Source organism: Monodelphis domestica, chromosome 2, assembly GCF_027887165.1.
Source record: "Monodelphis domestica isolate mMonDom1 chromosome 2, mMonDom1.pri, whole genome shotgun sequence".
Classification (NCBI taxonomy): Eukaryota; Metazoa; Chordata; class Mammalia; order Didelphimorphia; family Didelphidae; genus Monodelphis; species Monodelphis domestica.
The window spans coordinates 423,147,053-423,170,260 of NC_077228.1; the positions used below are offsets into that span (position 1 = coordinate 423,147,053).

General features: G+C 35.6%; 1 protein-coding gene and 1 long non-coding RNA gene across 16 annotated transcripts in view; one reads left to right on the plus strand and one right to left on the minus strand.

The window, feature by feature from the left end:
- UTRN (utrophin) overlaps nucleotides 1-23,208 on the plus strand; it is a 651,323-nt gene that overhangs the window by 610,616 nt on the left and 17,499 nt on the right. For 13 of the 15 annotated variants that reach the window (XM_007484681.3, XM_056818903.1, XM_007484684.3 and 10 more), the window contains 5 exons: nucleotides 5,141-5,179; nucleotides 5,414-5,479; nucleotides 15,009-15,074; nucleotides 21,736-21,894; nucleotides 22,320-22,563. In XM_007484681.3, coding sequence (XP_007484743.2) covers nucleotides 5,141-5,179; nucleotides 5,414-5,479; nucleotides 15,009-15,074; nucleotides 21,736-21,894; nucleotides 22,320-22,563 — 574 coding nt within the window. The remainder of the gene's footprint in view (nucleotides 1-5,140; nucleotides 5,180-5,413; nucleotides 5,480-15,008; nucleotides 15,075-21,735; nucleotides 21,895-22,319; nucleotides 22,564-23,208) is intronic. The other 2 variants (XM_056818905.1, XM_007484689.3) reach the window with 1 other exon arrangement.
- Nucleotides 1,396-22,323, minus strand: LOC103098586 (uncharacterized). Its single transcript, XR_463055.3, has 3 exons — nucleotides 21,997-22,323; nucleotides 5,508-5,569; nucleotides 1,396-3,775 (listed from the first exon to the last, which is right to left on the minus strand). It is a non-coding gene; the product is annotated as an uncharacterized LOC103098586 (long non-coding RNA).

A 23,208-nucleotide genomic window follows, 5' to 3' on the forward strand; every position in this document is an offset into this window, starting at 1 on the left:
TCAAGTATACTAATTTTCCCACTTTTTTGTCTTTAAAATATACAATTAAATGAAATTGGGAGAAGATTTTTTTATAAAGCATTTATGATGGGATTAAATCCTGACTAGATTATTCTACTGGTAATTTAAATGCTATATTAGAATGAATTGAAACTCTCTGAGTTAACATTTATTAAGCTAATTGCCAGACCCTATGCTAAATGCTAGTTATACAAATACAAGGAAAAAGAAAGACAGAATCTGTTTTCAGATATGTCAAATACTAAAAGAGGGAGTGAGTAGGCAAACAACTACGTTCATTTAAGATTTTATGGAAAATAAATTGAAGGTTATCATAGAAGGAAGGCACTAGCATCTTATGGAATCAGGAAAGGCTGCTCATAAAAGATGGTGCCTTATCTGAACCTTAAAGGAAGCCAGGAAAGATCTAACAGTTAATGAAAGGAGATTTAATTAGCCTAGCAGAGGATGGATATCAGTCAGGATACTTAAGCTGATATAGATGACAGCAGCTCCTCTGCCTCTGTATAGCAATCAAGCAGAAGGGGAAAGTTTTATTGTGGTTTTTGTCCTCTGCTGACCAAGAAATGAAGGTCAGGATCTAGGCTTTAAGCATCCTGAGCAATTTAGTCTTCAAGATTCTTTCAATAATCCCTCATGCTCAGATACTTGAGGAGAAAGATATTTTTAATGTCACAACTGACCCAGGCACTGAGAAGCAGGGCTCCTCAAAACACTATCACTACCACCTTCAATTTGGATAATCATTTTAACTGCCTCATCTTGCCTCATCATCAAGCTGGCTGAATATGTGCCTTCAGATCCTCTTGACTGGTACATGCATAAGAATCAAATAACTTTGTAATGTCAGAGAGCCTTGAAAAAAATAAAATGAGGCTGTAGTACAGAAGATCATCATTGTTATTTTAGCCATCATTAATCAGTATTTATAATAATCAGTATAGTTTACTCATTTCTCTTGACTGTAAACAGGGACAGAATTCAAATGACTAAAATTTTTTTATAGTCTTTACATCACTTAATCAGATAGAAGCAAAAGGAATTAAAAAAAAAACTGCCAAAAACTTATTAAAATAAAACAACTTACAGGGAATTGCATTGGGCCAGGAGAGATTCAAAACCCTTTTTTCCATGCCATCTGCTTTAGAACATGAAGAGAATCAATGTTTATAATGAGTACTCTAGGGAACTCCAATGTGGCCACAAGTTTATTTTATGAATTATGAAAAAATTAAATTATTCAGAATAATTATATTAAGTGTATTTTATTACATTATATTTGAAAATTAGTAGTTTATGCCAACTAGAATATCCCATTAACCAGAACACACCTTGGCTATATGGAAACACATTTTATTATTTAACTTCCCCTTTTCATAAATATACAAGCCACACTTTTTAAGGGTACCTCCTAATTATACAAGAAGGATTTAACCTTGAGTTGTTAGTTTGTTTTTACTCCTAACCCTGAGCAAAAATGTCAATATGTTATGATATAGTTGACATATAGTAAGAGCCTCTAGCCTAGCTTCTCTGACTTAATTTTTTTCCAATGGTGTTTCCTTTTTTAAAAATAAATTTGCCCAGATATATGAAGAGCTGTGAACATTTTTCCATTCAACTGCTTGTCTCTACCATTCCTATCTCAGTTCAGGGAGTTATTCTTTGTGCCAGCTGAATTAACTTCACAAGAACTAGTCAAGCAGCCTCACAAAGCCTTTCCCATTTCCAGTAAGATCAAAAATGAATTTTTTAATGTTAAAAACTTGTGAGAAATGCCCTAGTACATTTGAATTTGAGACATTTTCTCATTCAGTCTCTATTTATGGAAAGCATAGAGCAAATACAAATTACAGAGCCCCAAAGTATTGTGCATAGGAAATTGTTCACATAATTACTTGCTACTTGTACACCCAGTTTTTTGAGAGTTAAAAAAAAGGATTGCAGAAAACTATTGTTTAACATTAAGAGCTTTATATTATGCTTTGTTATACTTATTTTATGAATAGACAAGTATCTTGGAGATATTAAGATTTACCAGTAAACAACATCTGAAAAATCTCTTTTGAAAATAGATCCAAAGAAAATTAATTTACAATTCCTCATTTGAATCAGAAAGTCTCCATTCTTTGTAAGTTCTTGCTCTACTGAGCCTAACTCTAGTTTTATAATAGTATGAAATAATTATCCTTTGTAGATGAATGTATAATAGAAATGGGAAAAGTAGGTGTTATTGAAATAATTCAAAGTCTTCTTTCTCTTGAATTTTTTTAAGAGAAGCTTTTGTTGAGATGTTTTAAGTTTAGTTGAACAAATAGTTAATTTTTACATGTTTTATATTTGTACTTATATGTAAAACTGGAGTATGAATTTGGTTAAATGATGTTCAGATACTATGAGGCTTTGGAATCTCATTTCTATAAGTTATTGTTTCTTTCTGGTTTTGTTTTCTCTATTTTTATTGTGTTCTCATCACTATCATTTCTTAGGACTGTTCCCCCTCTGCTGTTGCCACCCAAATGCTCCCTTATAACAGAATAGATAGGTAGATAGGTGATTGATAAACAAATATATAGACATACAGATAGAAGAGAAAAATAGATAGATGATAGACAAACAGACAGATAGATAATAGACAGGTGATAGACAGGAACTGGCAGAGAGGTAGACAAACAGATGGATAGATGATTAATAGACATACAGATGGATGGATGGAGCAATGGAGTGATGAACAGAACATTTATTATTTAGTTTGTAATAGGCACTTGACTAAGCACTGGAAATGCAAATATATAAACCACCTTATTCCTCAGTTTCTTAGTCATAATGACCAGCTCTTTCATTCTACTTTAGCTACCTACATACAGGTATTATGCTCTTGAACTTGCTTGCCATTACCCATAGGAGTGGGAGAGTCAGGTACTTGGCCAGTGAGCATGGCTGATATGGGTTTATTCTGAAATGGAGGTTTCAAGGAGGAACTCAGAGGAGGACTATTACGTGAAGCAAGCCTAATACATTGACCTTGTCCAGAAATTCACATATTTGGACAATCAGTATCCTAACATCCCTTTTCTGTGATGCCCACCTGGCACTCAACTCTCACTTGTAACTTCAAGAAACTATATAGCTCTATATGCACAGTGGACAAACCCCAGAAAACCACTTTTGCAGATGGGCTAATCCAGTTAAAGGTATCTAATGGGCCACAAACCCACTGGCGAGGTAGGAGGTTGTCTCTACTACAAGCATGTGAAGATATCCCCCAATGGAATGGGCAGATAAGAACAGTTTGTTGTTGAAGCAGGCACTGTGAAGTGCTTTGTTCTGTCAGACACTGAAGATACCCAGACCATTGCCAGTCATCCTGAATTTTGTTCTGCCTTTGGACTTCAATGACTCTGGAAGAGATACTGAAGCTGAGGAATTTGTGCAACTGCTTCACTTAAATTCAATTAAAGTGCAAGTCAAGACCAGACATCTTTGGTCCTCTTCAGAAATGAATAATAAACAACAACCCCTTTCCTGAAATAAAGGAGATGTCTTTAATTGTGTGCCCTCTACAATCAAGACTGATCATTACTTTGACCTGAATGATATGTATGCGTGTTTTTTTTTACATTATTATTAAGACCATTGTGTATTGTCTTCACTTTGGTTCAATTTACTCCTTTTCAAGATTACTTTGTACAAATCTCCTTCTTTCAGCACCATTTTCTTGTCTTGGAATCTAAATCTGTATCAAGGTGTTGACCTAGAGATGAACAGAATGATATATGTCAACAATTTAAAATAATTTTAACCACCAAAGATACCTAGTAAACAATTGTTGAGTTGAGATGATTTGCAGAAATACACAGTTTTTTAGGGATCATATTTTAGAAAATGTTGAAAGAAATGAGTGGATGTTTAGTCTCATTTGTGTGCTACATTAAACTTGGGCATAAATCCTCTAGCATTTATTAAGTACTTACTATCTTCCAGGCGCTGTGCTAAATGCTAGAGATACAAAGAAAGGGAAAGACAGTCATTGCTCTAGAGGAACTCACAGTCTAACAGGAAGCCAACATGCAAACAACTGTGTTCTGTGAAGAAGATATAGGCAGGTTGAATTGGAGAGAATCCACAGAGGGAAGGTCCTAATGTTAAGGGAGAATGAGAAATTCAGCTTGAGGAAGGTGGGACATGTGTGAGAGTCAAAGTCAAAAGGCAGAGATGAGGGAGAGCTTTCCACGTTCCAGGCATGGTGGAATGAAAATGGCTGGAGTAGAAAACTGGATTGTCCTGTTCAAAGAAGAACAAAGGAGCCAGTGCTACTGGATTAAAGAGTACATGGTGGAGAGTAATGCATAAGAAGGTTGGAAAGATAGGACATGACCAGATAATGAAGTTTAAAAGCAGGAATATTTTATTTTTGATCCTGGAGATAATCAGGAGCCTCTGAAGTTCATACAGTAGAAGGGGAGACATGATCAGACTTGCTCTTTAGAAATATCCTTCTTATTTCCAAGACTTAGTCTTATTTCCAGAACCCTTAATTGACCTGCTCCCTTCCACCACCTTTAGCTTTCTAAAATTTACTATTTTTTTTAAACCTTACCTTCTATCTTAGAGTCAAGACTGTGTATTGGTTCCAAGGCAGAAGAATGGTAGGGGCTAGGTAATGAGGGTCAGGTGACTTGCCCAGGGACACACAGCTAGCATCTGAGGATAAATGTTAACCCATGACTTCCTGTCTCTGGGCCTGGCTCTCAATCCACTGAGCCGTCTAGCTGCCCCCTACTATTCTTTTTTAAAAACAAGAACAGAAAATGGAACAGTAATGACCATTCCATCCCAGAATATATTTATAAATTTTGATTTTAGCTTATTTTAAAATGTAGTTCTCAGCAATAATAAGCCATTGTATTTCCTTTCGATGAGAATATTGTTGATAGTTTCCTTTCTCCTGTAACTGTACTCTGGCTTCTCTTTCTCTTGATTTTCTTATTTGGGGCCTGACTGAATCCAGTTGTATGGGTGGGGCATAATTAAGAAGTGTTTCTTTTCTCCCTAGTTGTTTTGAATTGCATTAAAGTATTTGTTCTGTGGTTTTTTTCCTTTTTTCCCCTCCTTACAGTCCTATCACACTCATCAGTATGTGGCCAGAACAATATGAGTGAGTATATGCAGACCTTATATGCAGAAGGCTAATGCTCTGCTCAGATCATTTTTATTAGCATGTGGTAATTACTAAACTCTTGGTATGAATAACAATATATCCCTGGTTAACAATCCTAGTGGTCTCTTTGCATGGCAAATTTATTACTCTAATTGATCTAACATTTCTATTTATGTAATGAACATATATTTGAACATGTAATATGATGTTTTGTTTTGTTTTTCTCTGCAGCCCGTCCCAGTCTCCACAGCTATTTCACGATGATACCCATTCCAGGATAGAGCAGTATGCCTCCAGGTAAGGGACTTTTAACAAGAAGGCTTACCTGAATTTCTTTAATATCACTGTTGTGTAAATGGAACATTCTGCTTCAAAGAAAATATAATTCTATAAGAAAAAAATGTAGAAAATATTTCCAAAGACATTTTAGAAATTTAGAAAATGTTATTCTATATACATATAATGTAATTACTTATATTATCTTATGCCTAAATCCAAAATTATATTATTATAAAATTATGTTTATAATAAATTTATAAAATGAATATCAATGCAAATTTATATGCTACAATCCTCTTTTAAGTTCTGGTACTTGTACCAAGCCAGTAGAATGACTTTTCTTTACTAGAAGAAATTTTTTCGATTATAACTGTATAAGGTTCTGTCACAGGAGCCAGGAAGTTATGAATTTGTAATTTCCATACAGCAATGAACCGAGTATAGTTTAAAAGGTTGTGCTCTCATCTGGGTCTTTCAGGTAAGTCACAGGTATTACTAACCATCTCCCTCCAAAGTCTGCCATGTCATGAGTGAAAATAGCAACTGAAAATTTGATCAGAGCAGTTTCTGACCCTAAAGTAGGGGATTTCAGCTTATATACTTCAGAGTCTCTCAAATACACTAACCACCTCATTCCCCAGTTTCTCAATCACAGTGACCTACTTCTTTATTCTATCTCGGTTACCCCAAGGATAGTCACACCCTTGAGCTTGCCATTATTCACACATGTCACACTTTGAAGATCAAGAGGTCTAACATTCTGAGCCAGACTCCTTCAGAGAATTGTCTAGACTCATTGCCGCTACTTCTCTTCATATTCTTTTTCAAGACTCCTTATCATCTGGCTTCCAAGATCATCATTCCACTGAAATTGTCCCATCCAAAGTTACAAATGATTTCTTGTCGATCTGATGGCACTTTCTCGTTCATCCCAAGGCACTGTTCTGAACTCTCTTCCCTTTCCTGTTTGCACTATTGCCTAGGCACTGATGTCTCTGACCCCCAAGTCTATATCGCCAGCTGTGGTCTGTCTCCCAAATTCCAGTCCCAGATTGCCAACCTCATTTTGGACATTTCAAACTGAATGTCATTTAGACATTTCAAATTCAAGCTATCCAAGCCAGAACTCATTATTTCATCCATTGATCTGAACTTCTCTACATCTACAAATGGTACCACTTCCAGACGCTTCCTAGCTTTGACTAGACATTGCCCCTTAACTCCTATGTCCAGACGGTTGCCACAGCTAGTTGCTCTCCCCATCACACCTCTTGCCCATGTCCCCCTCTTGTCACTTGCACATCCACCAACCATCCTATGAATTCTTGCTGGAACTGTTATGATACCACCATTGTTCCCCCTGCTCTTTCCATTTCAACTCATTCTCCACTCAGCTTCTTTAGTAATTTTCTTAAAGTGTAGGTCCCCTCTAATCAAACTCCAATGGCTCTCTTGCTTTGAAGATCAAATAGGAACTTTACTATTTAACATTTAAAGCTTTTTACAGTTTGGCCAGCTGTATTACTCATTATTCTGCTCCATGCATCCTGTGGTTGAGCTATGTTTTTTTAGTCATTTTTCAGTCATTTCTACCTCTTCATGACCCTGTATGAGATTTTCTTGGCAAAGATACTCAGATGGAATTGCCATTTCCTTTTCCAGGTTATTTTAGAGATAAAGAAAACGAGGCAGATAGAGTTAAGTGACTTGCAAGTGTCATGAATCTAAGAAGTGTCTGAGGCCAGATTTGAACTCAGGTAGAGGAGTCTTCCTGGCTCCAGGCCTAACACTCTACCACTGAACCTCCTAGCTGCCCCGTATAGTCTAACGTTCCACCATTCAGCTGCTTTGTACACATGGCACTTTGTGTCCTACCATTTGGCCTTTCTCTGGCTATTCCTCCTGGCTAGAATTCTCACTCATACCCTCTGCCTCCTGGAAGAGTCATTTTTCTTTATTCCTCATGTGCCCCATTCTGCATGAGACCTCCCTCTACTCCCCAGCTCCTCGTGCCTCCCTTTCCACCCTCACAAGATTAACTGATATCAGCCTCAGGTGCGTTTTGTACCTTTCTATATGTGTGAATGATGTCCCAATGGAATGTGGATTCCTTGAGGGCAGGGACTGTCACTTTGGTCTTAGTGTCCTCAGTGCCTAACAAAGTGCCTGGCAAATGATAGGTGCTCCATAAATGCTTCTGGATGAACTGGTTGATTATTGAATACCAAACTGAAATCTAGGCCAATTTTGAGATATGAAATTGGTCTTTCTATTTAAGAAATCCTGTCCAAAACAAAAATGAGGTTAGTCTGGTATGACCTATTCTTGATGAAGTGACTTTGCTCTTAGTTATCATCTGTAATTGAAGTCAACCTCACTGGTCTATAATTTACAGACTTTACTCTCTTCCCTTTTCTGAAAATGGGAACATTTGCCCTCTTCCAGTCCTATAGCACCTCTCCTATTTTCCATGGTCTTTTGAAAATAACTGACAATTCAGCAATTACATCTGCCAGTTCTTTCAGTCCTCTGTGAAATCATATGTCGGATCCTAATTGCTTGACCTTGTTCTTGTCATACCATCCAATATGAACAGCATTTCTCTCCCTTCTTTCACCCCATTATAGCTATAAATGTCCTTCTTGTCCTTAACATTCCTCTCCAGCCTTGGTTAATCTGGATTTTAACACAATTAACAGAATGTTGCTGCAGCTTTGCTCTCAGCAGAGCCGTATGTATATGTGGAAGAAAGGCACTCCAGGATGTCCCAATTCACATCTATTGAACTTTCCAAATAAAAAGATCTGAGAAGCTTGCTGTAGAAATACTACATGTCCAAGAAGTCCAGACAAGCAATGTTTAACGGTCTAGGCTTGCTCAGGTTTTAGGTTAATAAGGAATATAAATAAAGTTAGTTGTTGTCAAGAATTTCTAGGAATTCCTTACTAAAGTACCTCAAATGGCATCCAGCATAGCACAACTGGACTGTTTAAGTTATTACCCAAGTAATTTACACCATTTTTTCCTTTCTCTAATAGGATTTCCCATCCTAACTCAATTATCCTATTAATAAATGTTTGCACATATTTATAATAAATAATGACACTTAATAAACATGTTACATATAGCTATAAAGTGTATCCCAAATGTCCCACTGCAGTTTTAAGCTTTTAAAACTTAAAGTTATTAAAGCATAAAACTTCACTGAGACTTTTGGAATATTATGTGTGTGTGTATATATATATATATATATATATATATATATATACACACATATATGCATGCATGCATATAATGAAAAGAAAGTGTCAAAAATTGCCAAAGGAAGGAAGCATTCTATGTGTCTTAACAGGAAGAACTACAGTTAATACTAGCTTTCATTTATTTAGCACTTTAAAATTTATAAGAGACTTTATATAATTATCTCCTTTGATCCTTATTATATATAGCCCTGCCTAGGGACTCAATAGTATATTCCCATAACCTGTGAGTTAGTTATGGAGTTATTGTTCAGTTGTTTTTCAGTTTTTCAGTTGTATCTGACTCTTTGTTACCCTATTTGGGGTTTTCTTGGCAGAGGTAGTGGAGTGGTTTGACATTTCTTTTTCAGATAATTTTACAGATGAGGAAACTGAGGCAAACAGGATCAAGTGTCTTGTCTAGGGTCACACAGCTATTAAGTGTCCGAGAGCATATTTTAACTTGGGAAAAAGAGTCTTCCTGACTCCAGACCCTGGGCATTCTATCCACTGGGCCACCTCTCTGCCCATTTGGTGGGGTTCTGTTCTTCCCCTAATCAACAAGTAACTTGACCTTAGAGAAAGTAAGTCATTTTCCTGTGGTCCCATGACTAGTATTGATTAGACACAGGATTTGAATTAGATCTCCCCTCAGCTGAAGGCGCAGGACTCTCTCCTACCTCTTTTCATTCTTCTCTTCCACATGCATTAAGAAGTAACTACTTTTTAGTGGAGAGCAAACTTGTTTCTTAATATACTAACTACACAGCTAACTGTTTAACAGAAGGACCCTCTCCCTTAAAACATGTGAGCCCAAACGAGGATGCTTTTTAGCCCCTTGAGGAAACGAATACAGCTTTACCCAATGGGTTGGTTGGTTGTACATTCTGTAGACTTCATTCTACTCCAAGAGGTAGCACAGGCAGAAAATGAAAATACCTTCAAGAAGGTTTAGGTAAATACTTGGCTGCACGTATCAACCACTTAAGTGTTGGCTAAATGCTACGCTCTATAGCAGAGATCTAGAGGAAGTTAGAGATGTTGATTCTCCATTGCTAAAACTGGTCATTATGATAATGCCCATCTTCAGGACATACCATGCTTCTATGACTGTATGAAAAACTATTTTTTTTCAGTGCTTAGTATGTGCCAGGTGCTGTGCCAAGTCCTGGGGAAGCAAAAGCAAAAAGAGAAATGATCCTTACCCTCAAGAATCTTGCTACATTCTAACAGGAATGTAAAAGATAACATGCATAGATAGGGGCATTGCAGCCAGGAAAAGATCTGCTGGTCTGGCAAGCAGTCGGGATAGTGAATTGATGTATCAGGAACTCATTTGATATGCTTCTTCCATAAGCATACTTTTGCTTCGATTGCTATCCCCAGAGAAAGAGGTAGAGGAGGATTGGGGGATTGAGGAGGACAACAATTTTCAGCTGGGTTCCTTCTAGGATTAAAAGTATGTAGTCTTTAGTCCGACTGAATCTGAGATGGGACTGACTATTGGTCTGACTTTGTCTCTTCTCAAATAGTTCATAAGCACAGAGTTCCATTAAGTTGGGTTATACTCTTTGTAAGATCTGGTGATTAAGGCTAGGCTTTGAGAATTGGAACACCTGGATTTTATGCCTTGCCATTAATAACCTAGTACCTTGGGCAAGACACTTGATTTCTGGACCTCCATTTCCTCATAATGAAATGAGGGTGCTGATCTTGATGAAGAAGGACCTTTTCAGCTCTAATATTTTATGATCCTGTAATTTTTCTTATGCGAGATAATATGATACCTGTTACTTAAGATTTCACTTTGGATTCAAAATCATTTGACAGAAATCTATATGTGATCCAGCTGGAAGGCTTCAAGGAAATGTGTTTAAGTTAAACCTTGAACAAAGTGTAAAGATTTGTTTGGAGTGGGTGAAAGAAATTGAATTTAAATTTTTTTTAAATTTAAATTTAAAGGGAAAGTATAACAAGTGAGTCTTTTGATATTTTTTTCTTCTATAGTAATACTAGAAGGAAATAATATTAATGAGAACAGTTCATTTTTGTTAGACAGACTATTCACAATAAGTCCTTGATTCTCTAGTGAATAGGTTTTTAATGTAGGGTCCATATGCTTAGTTTTTTTAAATACTTATTTTGATAATATTTCAATATAATTGATTTTCCTTTTAATCTTATATCTTTAATTTTATACATTTTAAAACATTAAAACATTATTCAGAGCAATAGTCTATAGGTTTTACCAGATTACCTAAAGGATTATGGCAAAAAAAGATTAAAAATCCCTCTTCTAGGTCATTACAAATTTTTTATTGAAAAAGTATATGTTTAATGTAGTTTAATTCATAGGATCACAGATCAAAAGCTGGAAGGAACCTCAGAAACCATCTGTCTAGTACAATCACCTAATTCTTTTATCGTTGAGAATATTAAGGATCAATGGAATTAAATAACTTGCCCAAGGTCATCCGTGCAGTAAAATGTTAGAGAGAGAATTTGAATCCATACTCTCTAGCTCTAGAACCAGTGCTCTTTCCACTGTACTAAGCAAGCTTCCTCAATTTTTGTTAAGTAAATGAATAATTAAGTTTCAAACTTATAAGGGAACTAGAAGACATCTAGTCTGATATACTACTGAGTGCAAGAATCTCCTCTATAATATCTCCCAGAGGTGATAAAAAATTCAATGTCACAAGACACCATATACCAATTTTTTAAAACTGTTGCAAAAATCTCACCACATACATGGCATTCAAACCTGCCTGCCTCTAACTCATTTACCTCAATTCTGTTCTCTTGAGTTTCATAAAACAAGTGTGATGTTTCCAAATATTTAGACCTAGCCACCATTACCTTTTTCTCTCCAAAAAAGCTCTTTTTCAGACAAAACAGTCCCAAGTCCTTCCACCATTCTATAACTGGTATAGTTTCCTAACCCTGAATCATGTTGGTCATCTACTCCTAGACACACTACAGTTCGTCAATTCTCCTGCTTTAAAATATTCTTCTCTGAACTGAGATCATCTAAATACTTCATATGAAGTCCAATCAAAGTACAATTTTACATATAGCAAGCCTATAATCCTTTTCCCTTTTCATTAAACTGCAGCTGCTTTTTTTTTTTGTTTGTTTGTTTAGCTAGCATTTCTTAAATATCTAAGCTAAGTATCAGGACGGCTACACATATGAGATAAGACAGTCCCTGCTCTCACAGAGTGAGTTTAGTGGTGAGATATAATCCCCGTATAAATAATGAAAATAGATAAGTATTTTATGAGGTCAGTGCTTGGTGAATTCTTCGGAGGAGGAAATGTCATTACTGATTGAGGAAACTGATGAACCCTTTGTAGAAAGATGTCTTTTATCTGAACTTTAAAAGTCTGGTCTGATCTTCTGCCTTTATTGGTATAGGGAACTTCCACTGAGGAAATTCCTTCTACCAGTGCAGATCAAAACCTCCTTTAAAATTTAAAAACTTAGGAGAGTTGCCTGGGGCTAAGAGGTTAAGAGGCTGGCTCAGGATCACACAGCCAGTATCTATTAAAGGTGAGTCTTCAACACAGATCTTCTTGACAAGATGTCGTTTTCTATATACTGTTCTGTGTTGCTTCTCTTTAGAGGGAAAGATATATAAAAAAGAACTGTTTTGGATCCCTGCCATAGAGAACAATATAAACAAAATCACAGAGATAGAAAAGGAGAGAGTATGAATGGGAGGAATGGAGAGGGAGCAAGCATTTGTAAAGCTGCTACTATGTGCCAAGCACTGTCCTAAGTGCTTTATAAATATTATCTCGTTTGATCCTCACAACCATGTAACGAGGGGACCTCCCTGAGAGGCAGGTGCTACTCCCCACCATTTTACAGCTGGAGCAGTTGAGGCAATCAAATGAAATTATTTATGCAGGGTAGTCCAATTTGGCTCTACATAAAGAAGAATACAATGTGAAGTAAGACTGGAATAGGTGGTGGTAGTGTTTGTTTTTTTCACAGCCACATCACCCTGTTGTTACCATTAAACATGTAGTCACCCCCTTCCCCTTTTTGGCAGGGTTCAACCCTTGAGCATTTGTATAATTGTATAAATCTTAACCTACACTGGTGTTTTACATTCAATCCTATTCGATTATGTCTTGTTGGTTTCAGATAATCATTGTAAGTAGTACATCTTTTGAGTCCCAATTCTGTCATCCAGAGATGCACTGGTACTATTTCTTCATATTCCCAGATAAAGAAATGCACTCTACAGCCTTCACAGATATTATATTTAGTCTTGACTAGTGGTGATTTATTTGAGTATTTGACACCAACCTGAGGGGAGTGAAACAGTGGCTGTGCTTCTTCACCCCATCTCTAATTTATAGTCACATTGGGCTGGTGATGCCTACTGATGACCTGCTTGGCTGCAGTAACATTATGTTAAAATATAATTCAGTGGATGGCTGTCCAGTCAAATTTGAATTTGAGCACCATGAGAAAGTTCATTTAAATATCAAGAATTTCAGTTTGTTTAAGCAGGAACAATTATCAGTGTAAGAAGGTTATGTATAAACCAATGCAAGCTTTGGGTTAACATTGCTCTCTTGGTATAAAACCACTCCCAGTTTCTCTATGATAAGGTTATCAAGTCCAACTTGCATTTTATAATTGAGGAAAATCAGACCCAGAGTTGAGCGACTTATCCAAGGTCATGTTAAACAGTGAGGAACAGAAGACTTGCTTAAATCTAAAGAAGACAACCCCAGAGTGTATGTGAGGCAGATGACCAAATCCCATTTACATTTCTGCTCTTCATTCTTTCTAGATTGTTCCAGAAGATTCAGGCCAAGTTATCCCTTCTTATGCTCCTCCTACAAATGAAGTCATTTGGGGGTTTGATAGCATAATTCTTTGCAAATACCCAGTAGTAGCTCCTAAACTGTAGAAATTTCACTCAAAAAAATTATTCAGTTTAATTCCTCATTAGCTACAGGAGGGGGGGGGAGAATATGAATCATGTAGGCATGGAAAAATATTCTAAATTAATTTAATTAATTAAAATTTAAAAATAAAGGTATACAAAATTTAAAAAAAATTTTTCTTAAAGGGGCGTGTTGGCAAGCTCCCCTCTTTTGGGGTCTGTGTACCCCCTCACTGCTCAGACCTTACATGACCCAAACACTTAGTAGGTGCCTTGAAGATCTTAGTGACTGACAGCTTCAGACCATTATATTCCAATTCATCCATTACTAGTCAGTATTTGTGGTGGTGGTGGTGGTGGTGGTGGTGGTGTGTGTGTGTGTGTGTGTGTGTGTGTGTGTGTGTGTGTGTGTGTATGTTTATGTTTGTGTTTCCAAATGTATCAACATTTGCAAGAATTTTGTATCATCAGATCCTTTTCTCATTTCCTGTATAGCTAGCATTTTATATGTGTTTTTTAAGCTTTGCAAAGCACTTCACAAATATCATCTAAATTTATTCTCATAGCTACTTTGGGAGGTAGGTGCTGTTATTATCATCGTTTTACAGATGAAAGTGTTAGATGCCTTACTAATTATGCACTTATGCTGGCAAAATCTTTTTGGGAGGATGAAGGCCAACTTTTTATTCTTTTCTTCTGCTATGGACATCTTAAAGTAGCAGCTGTGCAGTTCCAAGGGTGAAACCCCCAACTGCTTAGCGTATAATTCAAGGTAATGTCTTGAACTCGTAGTATACCAATCTCTTTAGTTCAGAATTTCAAAGTAAGATAATCCAGATGCATCTGCATCTTCCCAGTCATCTTCCATGACACTAGACTTTAAGGCCACAGCTACCCGGTCATCATAGAGGTCCATATGGGTTACCAAAACTCCAGAGGTTACTAAAATCATCTTTCCATCACACCCCAGCTTATACCCATACTTTTCCAACTCTGTTTCTCACTCTTCGCAAAACTTTCCCTAGCATTTTACTCATGGACAATTTTTCTGGGAATTTAATTCCAAAAAGAGCAAGTAATATGTGAGTGGATATACTCCCTTACAAAACAGCATTAACTGGCATTTATGCAGGAATTCTAGGGTTAAAAAGCACTTAATATGCATAATCTCTCTTGATCCAATAAAACTCTGGGAATTCTTAAGCATTTTAGAAATATGTTAGCAGCCTTGCCATTTTAACAACCGAGTATTAGAAATTTATATTATGTGAATTACAAGTAATTTTAAAGTCTTGTCTTTTATTTTGGGTAATAAGAACGACTCTAATCAGTGAATGTGTCCAAGTAAAATGAGCATAATTTTCTTAACCCTGTTTTTAATGTTCTCATTCTCATTTTTCAGACTGGCCCAGATGGAAAGGACTAATGGCTCCTTCCTCACAGACAGCAGTTCTACCACAGGAAGTGTGTAAGTAAATCATGTAATTAGAGCTGCTGGGAAAGGCTATTTCATTTGATTATGGCTGTCTGAAGTAATCTTCATTGATTGTGGCTCTGAATTTTGATCCCAATCAAAGTAGATAAGTGAGGTTGCTAAAAAAAAAGTCTGCATAAATTTTATGCTTTTGAGCCATAATAGGATAAATTGCCTACATTTATTTATTTGATATGTCATTTATGTTAAATGAAACACCTTACATTTGTCAACATTTCTGCCTAAAGAAATCAAGTTGCTTCAGTTAGAATAAATGGAGTACTCATTCTACTTTTCTACCTTTCTCATTTGGCCCAATTAATTTAAGAAATGTCATCAAATGATTGTATATTTATTCTTGCAGCATCCCAGATTCATCTTCAAATTTCAATAATTCATGTCCCATAGAACTAGTTAACTTGGACCTACTTCTTTTATACTGCAAACTTCTCTTAACCACTAAGAACTGGGAAAACTTCATTGTTGTTAGAATGAGGGATAATTGTAAAAGAAAGATATTTATTTTTCTTTCCTACTATATTTCCTACTCTTTGATTTTAGATTTTTTTTCTTGGTCTTCACTCCCCCATTCCATAGTCCCCCCATCCTAAAAAATCATCCTCATTAAATTAAAACTCTTAAGCATGAGAGCTTCCTATAAAATATTTGAATTATATGGTTTCTCTTCATTGATTTGGAAGAACTTGCAACTTCACTGATCCTTGAGCTTTAGGCTTAGGAAGAAGTCATAAAGCTGACAGCTATTCCTAGAATCTCTTTACTGAGAGATATTTGAGAACAATGTAAGTTGATTTATGCTCTGAGCTTTGAACTTGAAATTTCTTCTTTTTTTCCTTAAAATATTTTTTATTTTTAAATGTTTTTCCATGTTTCCATGATTTATTTTCTTTCTCTGCCCTCTTTACTCCCCTCTTTCAGAGCTGACAAGCAATTCTACTGGGTTGTACAAATGTTATCACTTGATACCTGTTTCCATATTATTCATCTTTGGTATAGAGTAGTCTTTTAAAGCCTAAACACTAAATCTCATACACACACACACACACACACACACACACACACACACATATGATAAGTTATGTAATGTTTTTCTTTTGCATTTCTACATCTATAATTCTTTCTCTCAATGTGGATAGCATTCTTTCCCATAAGTTCTTGAGGAGTGTCCTGGCTTGTTGCATTGCTACTAGTAGCAAAATCCATTTTATTGGATTATTCTACAATGTTTTATTTTATGTGTACAATGTCCTCCTGGTTCTGCTCATTTCACTGCATCAGTTCATTAAGGTTTTCACAGTTTATATAGAAATTCTCCAGATCACCATTCTTTATATCACAGTAGTGTTCTAGCACCATCATATACCACAATTTGTTCAGCCATTCCCCCAATTGAAGGACTTGACTATGAAATTTCACCCATCAAGTTTTTAATTTTTTAGTATTTCACTGATATGGCATTAAATGTATAAGGACTTCCCATTAGCTTTTAGTCATGAGACTAATCTTCATGAATTTAAAATAGCATAATATCAATTTGTACCTTATAACTCATCTACCAATAATAGATCTTTTTTCTACCTGCAATATTATATTATATGGCTCATTTTCATTGTGCTATTTGGTGCTTGTCACATCCAAAATGTATCAATTCTTTTCTTTGAAAAAATATCCATGATATAAAGAAAGTCTTGTGACTTCTTTGTAGTGTACAAATCTTTGTATTATTTCATTCCTTTATCCTGAATCATCTGTTTGTATATATAATTAGTCTACCAGCCTCTCAGAACAAGAATCAGATTCAATTAAAAAAATAGAAGGAAGAATAGTGAGAAAAAGATGTGGCACATACTTGAACTTGTTCACTCTTGAGCCGATTAAAGAAATTAAAGAATATTAATAAAAATAGGAACTTGACAGCAGAAACTATATCAATCCTTAGATATAATAATTTAATGTAAACGTTTAACAAATCTAAATCAATTGCCTTAACAAGGCACCTCAGTCATCAAGCATTTAAAATTCTTGCCAAAAAAGAAAGGTGGCAGCCAATGATGTAGGACATCAACTTATCTTTCAAATCTTATTAAAAAGAATGATGGATGATTATTGAATGATATCACCTCATTTAGAAGAAAACATCCATAAGGGGTAAAACCAGTTTTTAGAAAGTGTGAAACTAAAGTCATCCTGAGAGCATTTAAGGATACAAATGAAAGGAAGACAAAAACAAAAAAGATAAATAGAAGAGATTTTTAAACATTTTTACAGCAAACTGTTTTCATCATGAACAATAATAGAGGTTACTCAGACTTTAATATCATCAGATGTGCTTTTAGGGGAGGTAGAGATGAAACTATAAGAACAAATCCTTGGGAGATAGCACATTATGAGGTCATTAAAAGATCGATTCATGTATCTATAGGAAATTCAAAATGTATGGGGAAGTTTTCAAACTTTATTAATATTTTAAAAAGGTGACTCAGAGAACATCGGCAGTTCCCAGCCTATTTTCTCATCAATACAAAATCTTCAAGAGACTCATTTATATTCACAGATCAAGTGCATCCTCAACAAGGTTATTAGTTAAGCAGTTTTTCACAACTGACTAAAAGATTTAGAGATTTTGAGATTTAACAATACTTGGTGAATTATCAAAAAGCATTTGATTCAACCAAGCAAAATATTCCTTAAAATCTTTCTCCTAATAAGGTGTCCTCACTCATAAGTTATAGGAACATTAAAGATTCCTTGAAGCTTAAATGAAATAACCCAATTAAACAACTAGCTGACTATAAACATTAGGTGAGACACGAATAAAACAAAGATGTAAACTTAACAAAGGTTATTTGCCACTGAAATGGAAAAGTTCCAGTGCAGAGATGTCTCCCAAAAAGGGTTCCCTGTGAATAGTGAGGTCTTTTAGATATGCCTGTTTGCATTGTTCTAGGTGCATAAAGTCTTGAAACATTACAGAAATATTCATATCCATGCCCATGACAATATCCATATGAGTGTACCTTGTTCATCCACATAGTATAGACCAGGTGGATGCAGAATATTTATTTCCCTGATTTTCATGTGGGTGCAAAAATATCCTACAGAATTTGTTCATCAACATGTATACCTGGGAATAAAAGTACCAAAAGGTAATGACTTCTGCCCAGAATTTAATATGGGCTGATTGCTTTTAGAAAATGACAAAACAGCTTTAAAGACCTCAAGCCTCTTGTAAAAAAAAAAAAGATCACTTTTTAAATACAAGTATTCTCCTGACAGTAGTGTATGACTGAGATAAGGAACTCAAATCTTCAAAGAATTGAAAATGAGTATTCCAGAGAAGTCAATGGAGAAGTATTTGATGAAAAGGAACATGTGGCAACATAATACTAGTGAAGAATTTCAAAGAATAGGAAGAATAGAAGACATCATTAGAGAAATGTGACAGGAAAAGCAGATGAGCTAATCATGTGGTGAGGGTCAGGGATAATAAGTGGTCAGACCTAGTACTCTTCTGATCTTCTCCTGAGGGTGAGAGGAAGCAAGGAAGACCTAGTGAGGTTTGTAAGACCTAGTAAGGTTTGTGATAACCTTATAGGAGGACATGGAAAAGAGGTACTCAGGATTGGCTGAAGGTTAGGGTCAAGGGAACATTCAGAATCCATAAAATCCCACATCCTTTTAAATATTTGAGTTCTTACGCAAAGGGACAGTGGAATGAAGGACTTCTAAGCATAGCTTATAACCCAAACTCTTTGGAGGTTTCTTTTTTCTTTTCTTTTTTTTTAAACCCATACCCTTTGTTTTAGTATTAATTCTAAAACAGATGAGTACCAAGGACTAGGCAATTGGGGGTAAGTGACTTCCAGTCTCACATAGCTAGGAAGTATCTGAGACCAGATTTGAACCCAGGTCTTCCCAACTCCAGAACTGGCACTCTATCAACTGTTACTACCTGGCTTCCCTTTTAGGTTTTCAAAAATAGGCATTAGCATTATTATGTGTCCAAAGAGTACCATATTCCAAATATATGCTACTTTGAACAATAAAATGGGAAAATGTTCATATTTGCCCACCAACTTTTACTCATGGTTTCCTGTAAGTCCTAGACAAATGATCCACTAAACATCCTGAAGTTCTATATGTTTTGCCATGACATATTTGGCATGGATACTAATAGAGCATAATCTATCAAGCTCTCCCTTGATAACAAACATGTTCCAACAAATATGTACCTATTTTTCACAAAAGTATTTTTATTTTGCCCTATAGAGTACAAATAATGTTCAGATTAATTAATGTAATAGAGTTGATGATAAAATTTATTGTCGATTTCTGAAGATCTTTAATTGAACACAAATGTATAAGGAAAACAGTTTTTTTTTTGATCAGCAAGGTGTAATACTTGAATATATTTTGTTGTCTGGTTAGATAGAATCAGTTTTTTAAAACCTATTTTGTTCATAAACCTTAATAGAAGATACAGCATTATAAATGTTTGTGGGTTTTGTCCATTTTTTGTTTTGTAATTCAGTGCAGAGATGAAACTTACATTTATATTGTATACAAAGAAAGGACTTGCAATAGAAAACTTATTAAGTAAACAAAATTACTAGAATGTGCAAAATACTAAAAAAGAATACATTGTTTTCAAGTGCTTTATCCACATTCATTTACATATAGTGAATGTACTAATTACAAATATATTGTTATATTTATTATAAGGCCCTGAAGATCCTCCACTTAGTGTTTTTACTTAAAAGTTTGAATTTTACACACACACACACACACACACACACATTTTTTCAAGGAAATACAATTACATTTCTTTTAAAAATCCTCTAACTCTTCAAACTAACTCATTGTTTTCACTTCTTTATATTGTCCTGCCTCTAATTTTTTAGTGTTTTATGGGAGGTTTCAGAGCAGCAAATGATTTTATGAAGCTACAATTTTCAGGCACCAGGGCCATAAGATTTGATCTTAAATTACTACCTTCCTCTCCTATTGCTAGGCCAAGTTACAAAATTTTTTATCTATTTTTGAAAAAAAAATATTTGAAATGCAGTCAGTTTTATTGACTTGACATGGGTATGTACAAGTATATACAAAGCAAATATATTAAATGATTCCTTTGGAATTTCATCTTCTTACCACTCTTGCTTTTTATTTCTTCCTTACAAATGACAGCACAACATGCCATGCTTCTCCTTTTTTAAAATTCCATTAGTGTTTTTACTGTGTTTTTACTCATGTTCTTATCTACCACTATTCCCATTGAACCCTCCTTTTAATAAAGAAAATTGCTTTTGTTTTCTTTTCAGTATAAAGTTATTCAAAACAAATGGGGGCGTGATTTGATTTTTACTTCAGTGAAGAATTAAGTATTATTACTTTGTGCTATATAAGTTTTTGTCTAGGTCTAATATCAATACTATCACTTTTTTATCAACATCTTCATACCTTCCTTCCCCAATGCTGCCTTCCTATCTGGTTGATCAACTAAAGAACATACAGCCTTGTTGGGAGCAGACATAGCATAGACAGCACAGAATTTCTGCCTCAATTAAAGCCTTTAACTACTGGAAAATAGAAAAATAAAAAGAACTTAAAATGATTAGATGAGATAAAATGATTAACTTCTAAATAAGTCAATATAATCTTATGAAAACACAGATCTGACTATATCATTTTTCTGTTCATAACTCCCTATGATTTCTAAGACAAAATTTTACCTGTCAATTAATACCTTGTTAAAGTGATGCTTTTCAGGGTCTTCTGTTAGTGAATTGAACAACATTATATTTAAATGCAAATAAAAAATGCAAATACATGAGGTTGATCGCATTATTTCTCCTCACTTTTTTGTGCTTTATTTCTTTTAATGAGACGTAGCTAATTAATATCAAAATCTTCAAGCCTTTAAAAAAAGATACCACACTAGCCACAAGCTGAGGACAAATTGTGGGAGTAAAAACACCAAGGAAAAGCAACTGCTTGACTACAGGGGTTGAGGGGACATGACTGAGGAGAGACTCTAAATGAACACCCATATCGGAAATGGGTTTGAATCAAGGACACATGTGATACCCAGTGGAATCTTGCGTCAGCTATGGGAGGGATGGTGGGAGGGGGGAGGAAAAGAAAATTATCTTTGTTTCCAATGAATAATGTGTGAAAATGGCCAAATAAAATAATGTTAAAAAAAATACCTGTAAGTTTTGAAATAGAAACTATTTCAAAATCAGCCTTTTCTCTACCATATTTTATCTTCTTTTCAAAAATCATCCCTTTGTTCCTTTTGGGCATAACAGCATCCATTATTTTATTGTAATTATTTAGAACTATGTGCCCTAAATGGGAGTATTTTTTCTCGTCTGTATATAAAACATCTGTTCATTTTGCATTTTATAAGACATGTCTGCTAGAATAAAATGAGCCAGAAAATGTGGATGTGTTTAGTATACGTACACTTCCTGCTTTGTGAATTTGTTCTTACCTCTTCAAAGAAGAATTACAGGGGAAGTTAGTCTGCAAGGCAAACTTGGCCATGCTGTCAGACTCGATCATGCCCGTTTAATCTTTACAGCCAACACACTTACATGAGTTTCTGCTTTTGTTGCTCTTGTTACACTAGAGAGGATGAGCATGCCCTCATCCAGCAGTACTGTCAGACACTGGGAGGAGAGTCCCCTGTGAGTCAACCTCAAAGTCCAGCACAGATCTTGAAATCAGTGGAAAGAGAAGAAAGGGGAGAATTGGAGCGTATCATTGCCGACTTGGAGGAAGAGCAAAGGTGGGTTATTCCTTGCAGAGGATAAATCCTCCCAGTGGGAAAGAGTTTTTAAAAACAACCACAAAACAACTTTTCAATAAAATAACAGCAACCTTTCAATACCTTGGACTTAAGTGATGAATCCGATGTCCAGTTTTTGTTCTTGTTCACGAAACAACAAAGTCCAATTGGCAGTGAAACTGGTTTTGTGGGGAAGAGGAATACTGGGAAATTGACTGCTGTTTATGGTGACATTTTTAGGTGCAATTAAGAAGTTGAAGATAGAACAAGATTATTTTCAGAATGGCAGTTGTGTTCCGTTGTTCTTATTCAATTCAAATGTATGTTTGGAAAGATGTGTAGAATTAGGAGGCAGGTGATAAGGGAACTTACGGATGCTGGTACCAAATGAAATCCCTTTTCATCTTCCCCTGTTTCCATGTTAGGAGCCTGCAAGTGGAATACGAGCAGTTAAAGGAGCAACACCTTCGAAGGGCAATGAGCCCCCTCAGCTCACCTCCAGATTCCATTGCACCTCCCCATCATACTGCTGAAGACTCAGAGCTCATAGCAGAAGCTAAGCTTCTCAGGCAGCACAAAGGTCGGCTGGAGGCCAGAATGCAGATTTTGGAAGATCACAATAAACAGCTGGAGTCTCAGCTTCACCGACTCCGACAGCTGCTTGAGCAGGTATGACATGCAGCCTCCTGCCCCCCAAAAGATACAGTGCCCTTGTCTGTCTAAAACAATTTAACTTCCAAAAATGTATTTAAAGTGCCTTAGAGAGACCCCTTTCACTAAATGAACTAGTAAGTAGTCCAACAAAGGAAACATTAACTCTGTTTCTCTCTATACAGTTTCTGAAAGAATAACGATGAGAAGGGAGCTTGTATATATCATTCATTTGCTGCTGGCAAATGAGGTAATTTTGTAATTCCAGGAGGTGTAAAGATTATTCTCTGAAATGCTAACTGATTGTCTTTGGGGATGATATTTGATAACATTTGAAAATCTTAGAGAAACTAAGAGAAGTAATTAGCTATGTGATCCTGGGCAAACCATTTACCTTCTATCTGCCTCATTTTCCTTCTCTGTAAAATTGGGATAGCATCCACCTCCTCAGGCTGTTGTTGTAAGGATAAAATGAGATTGTAAAGCCCTTGACAGGATACCTGTGGTATGTTAATGTTAACTGTTGTTGTTATAGACTTAACTGTAAAGTGGAGATGATATTATGTATCTCTCAGGGTTCTTGTAATGATTGAATGTGATAATATATGTATAGCCCTTAGCACAATTCCTGACATGTGGTAAGTGCTATTTCATTGCTAGCTG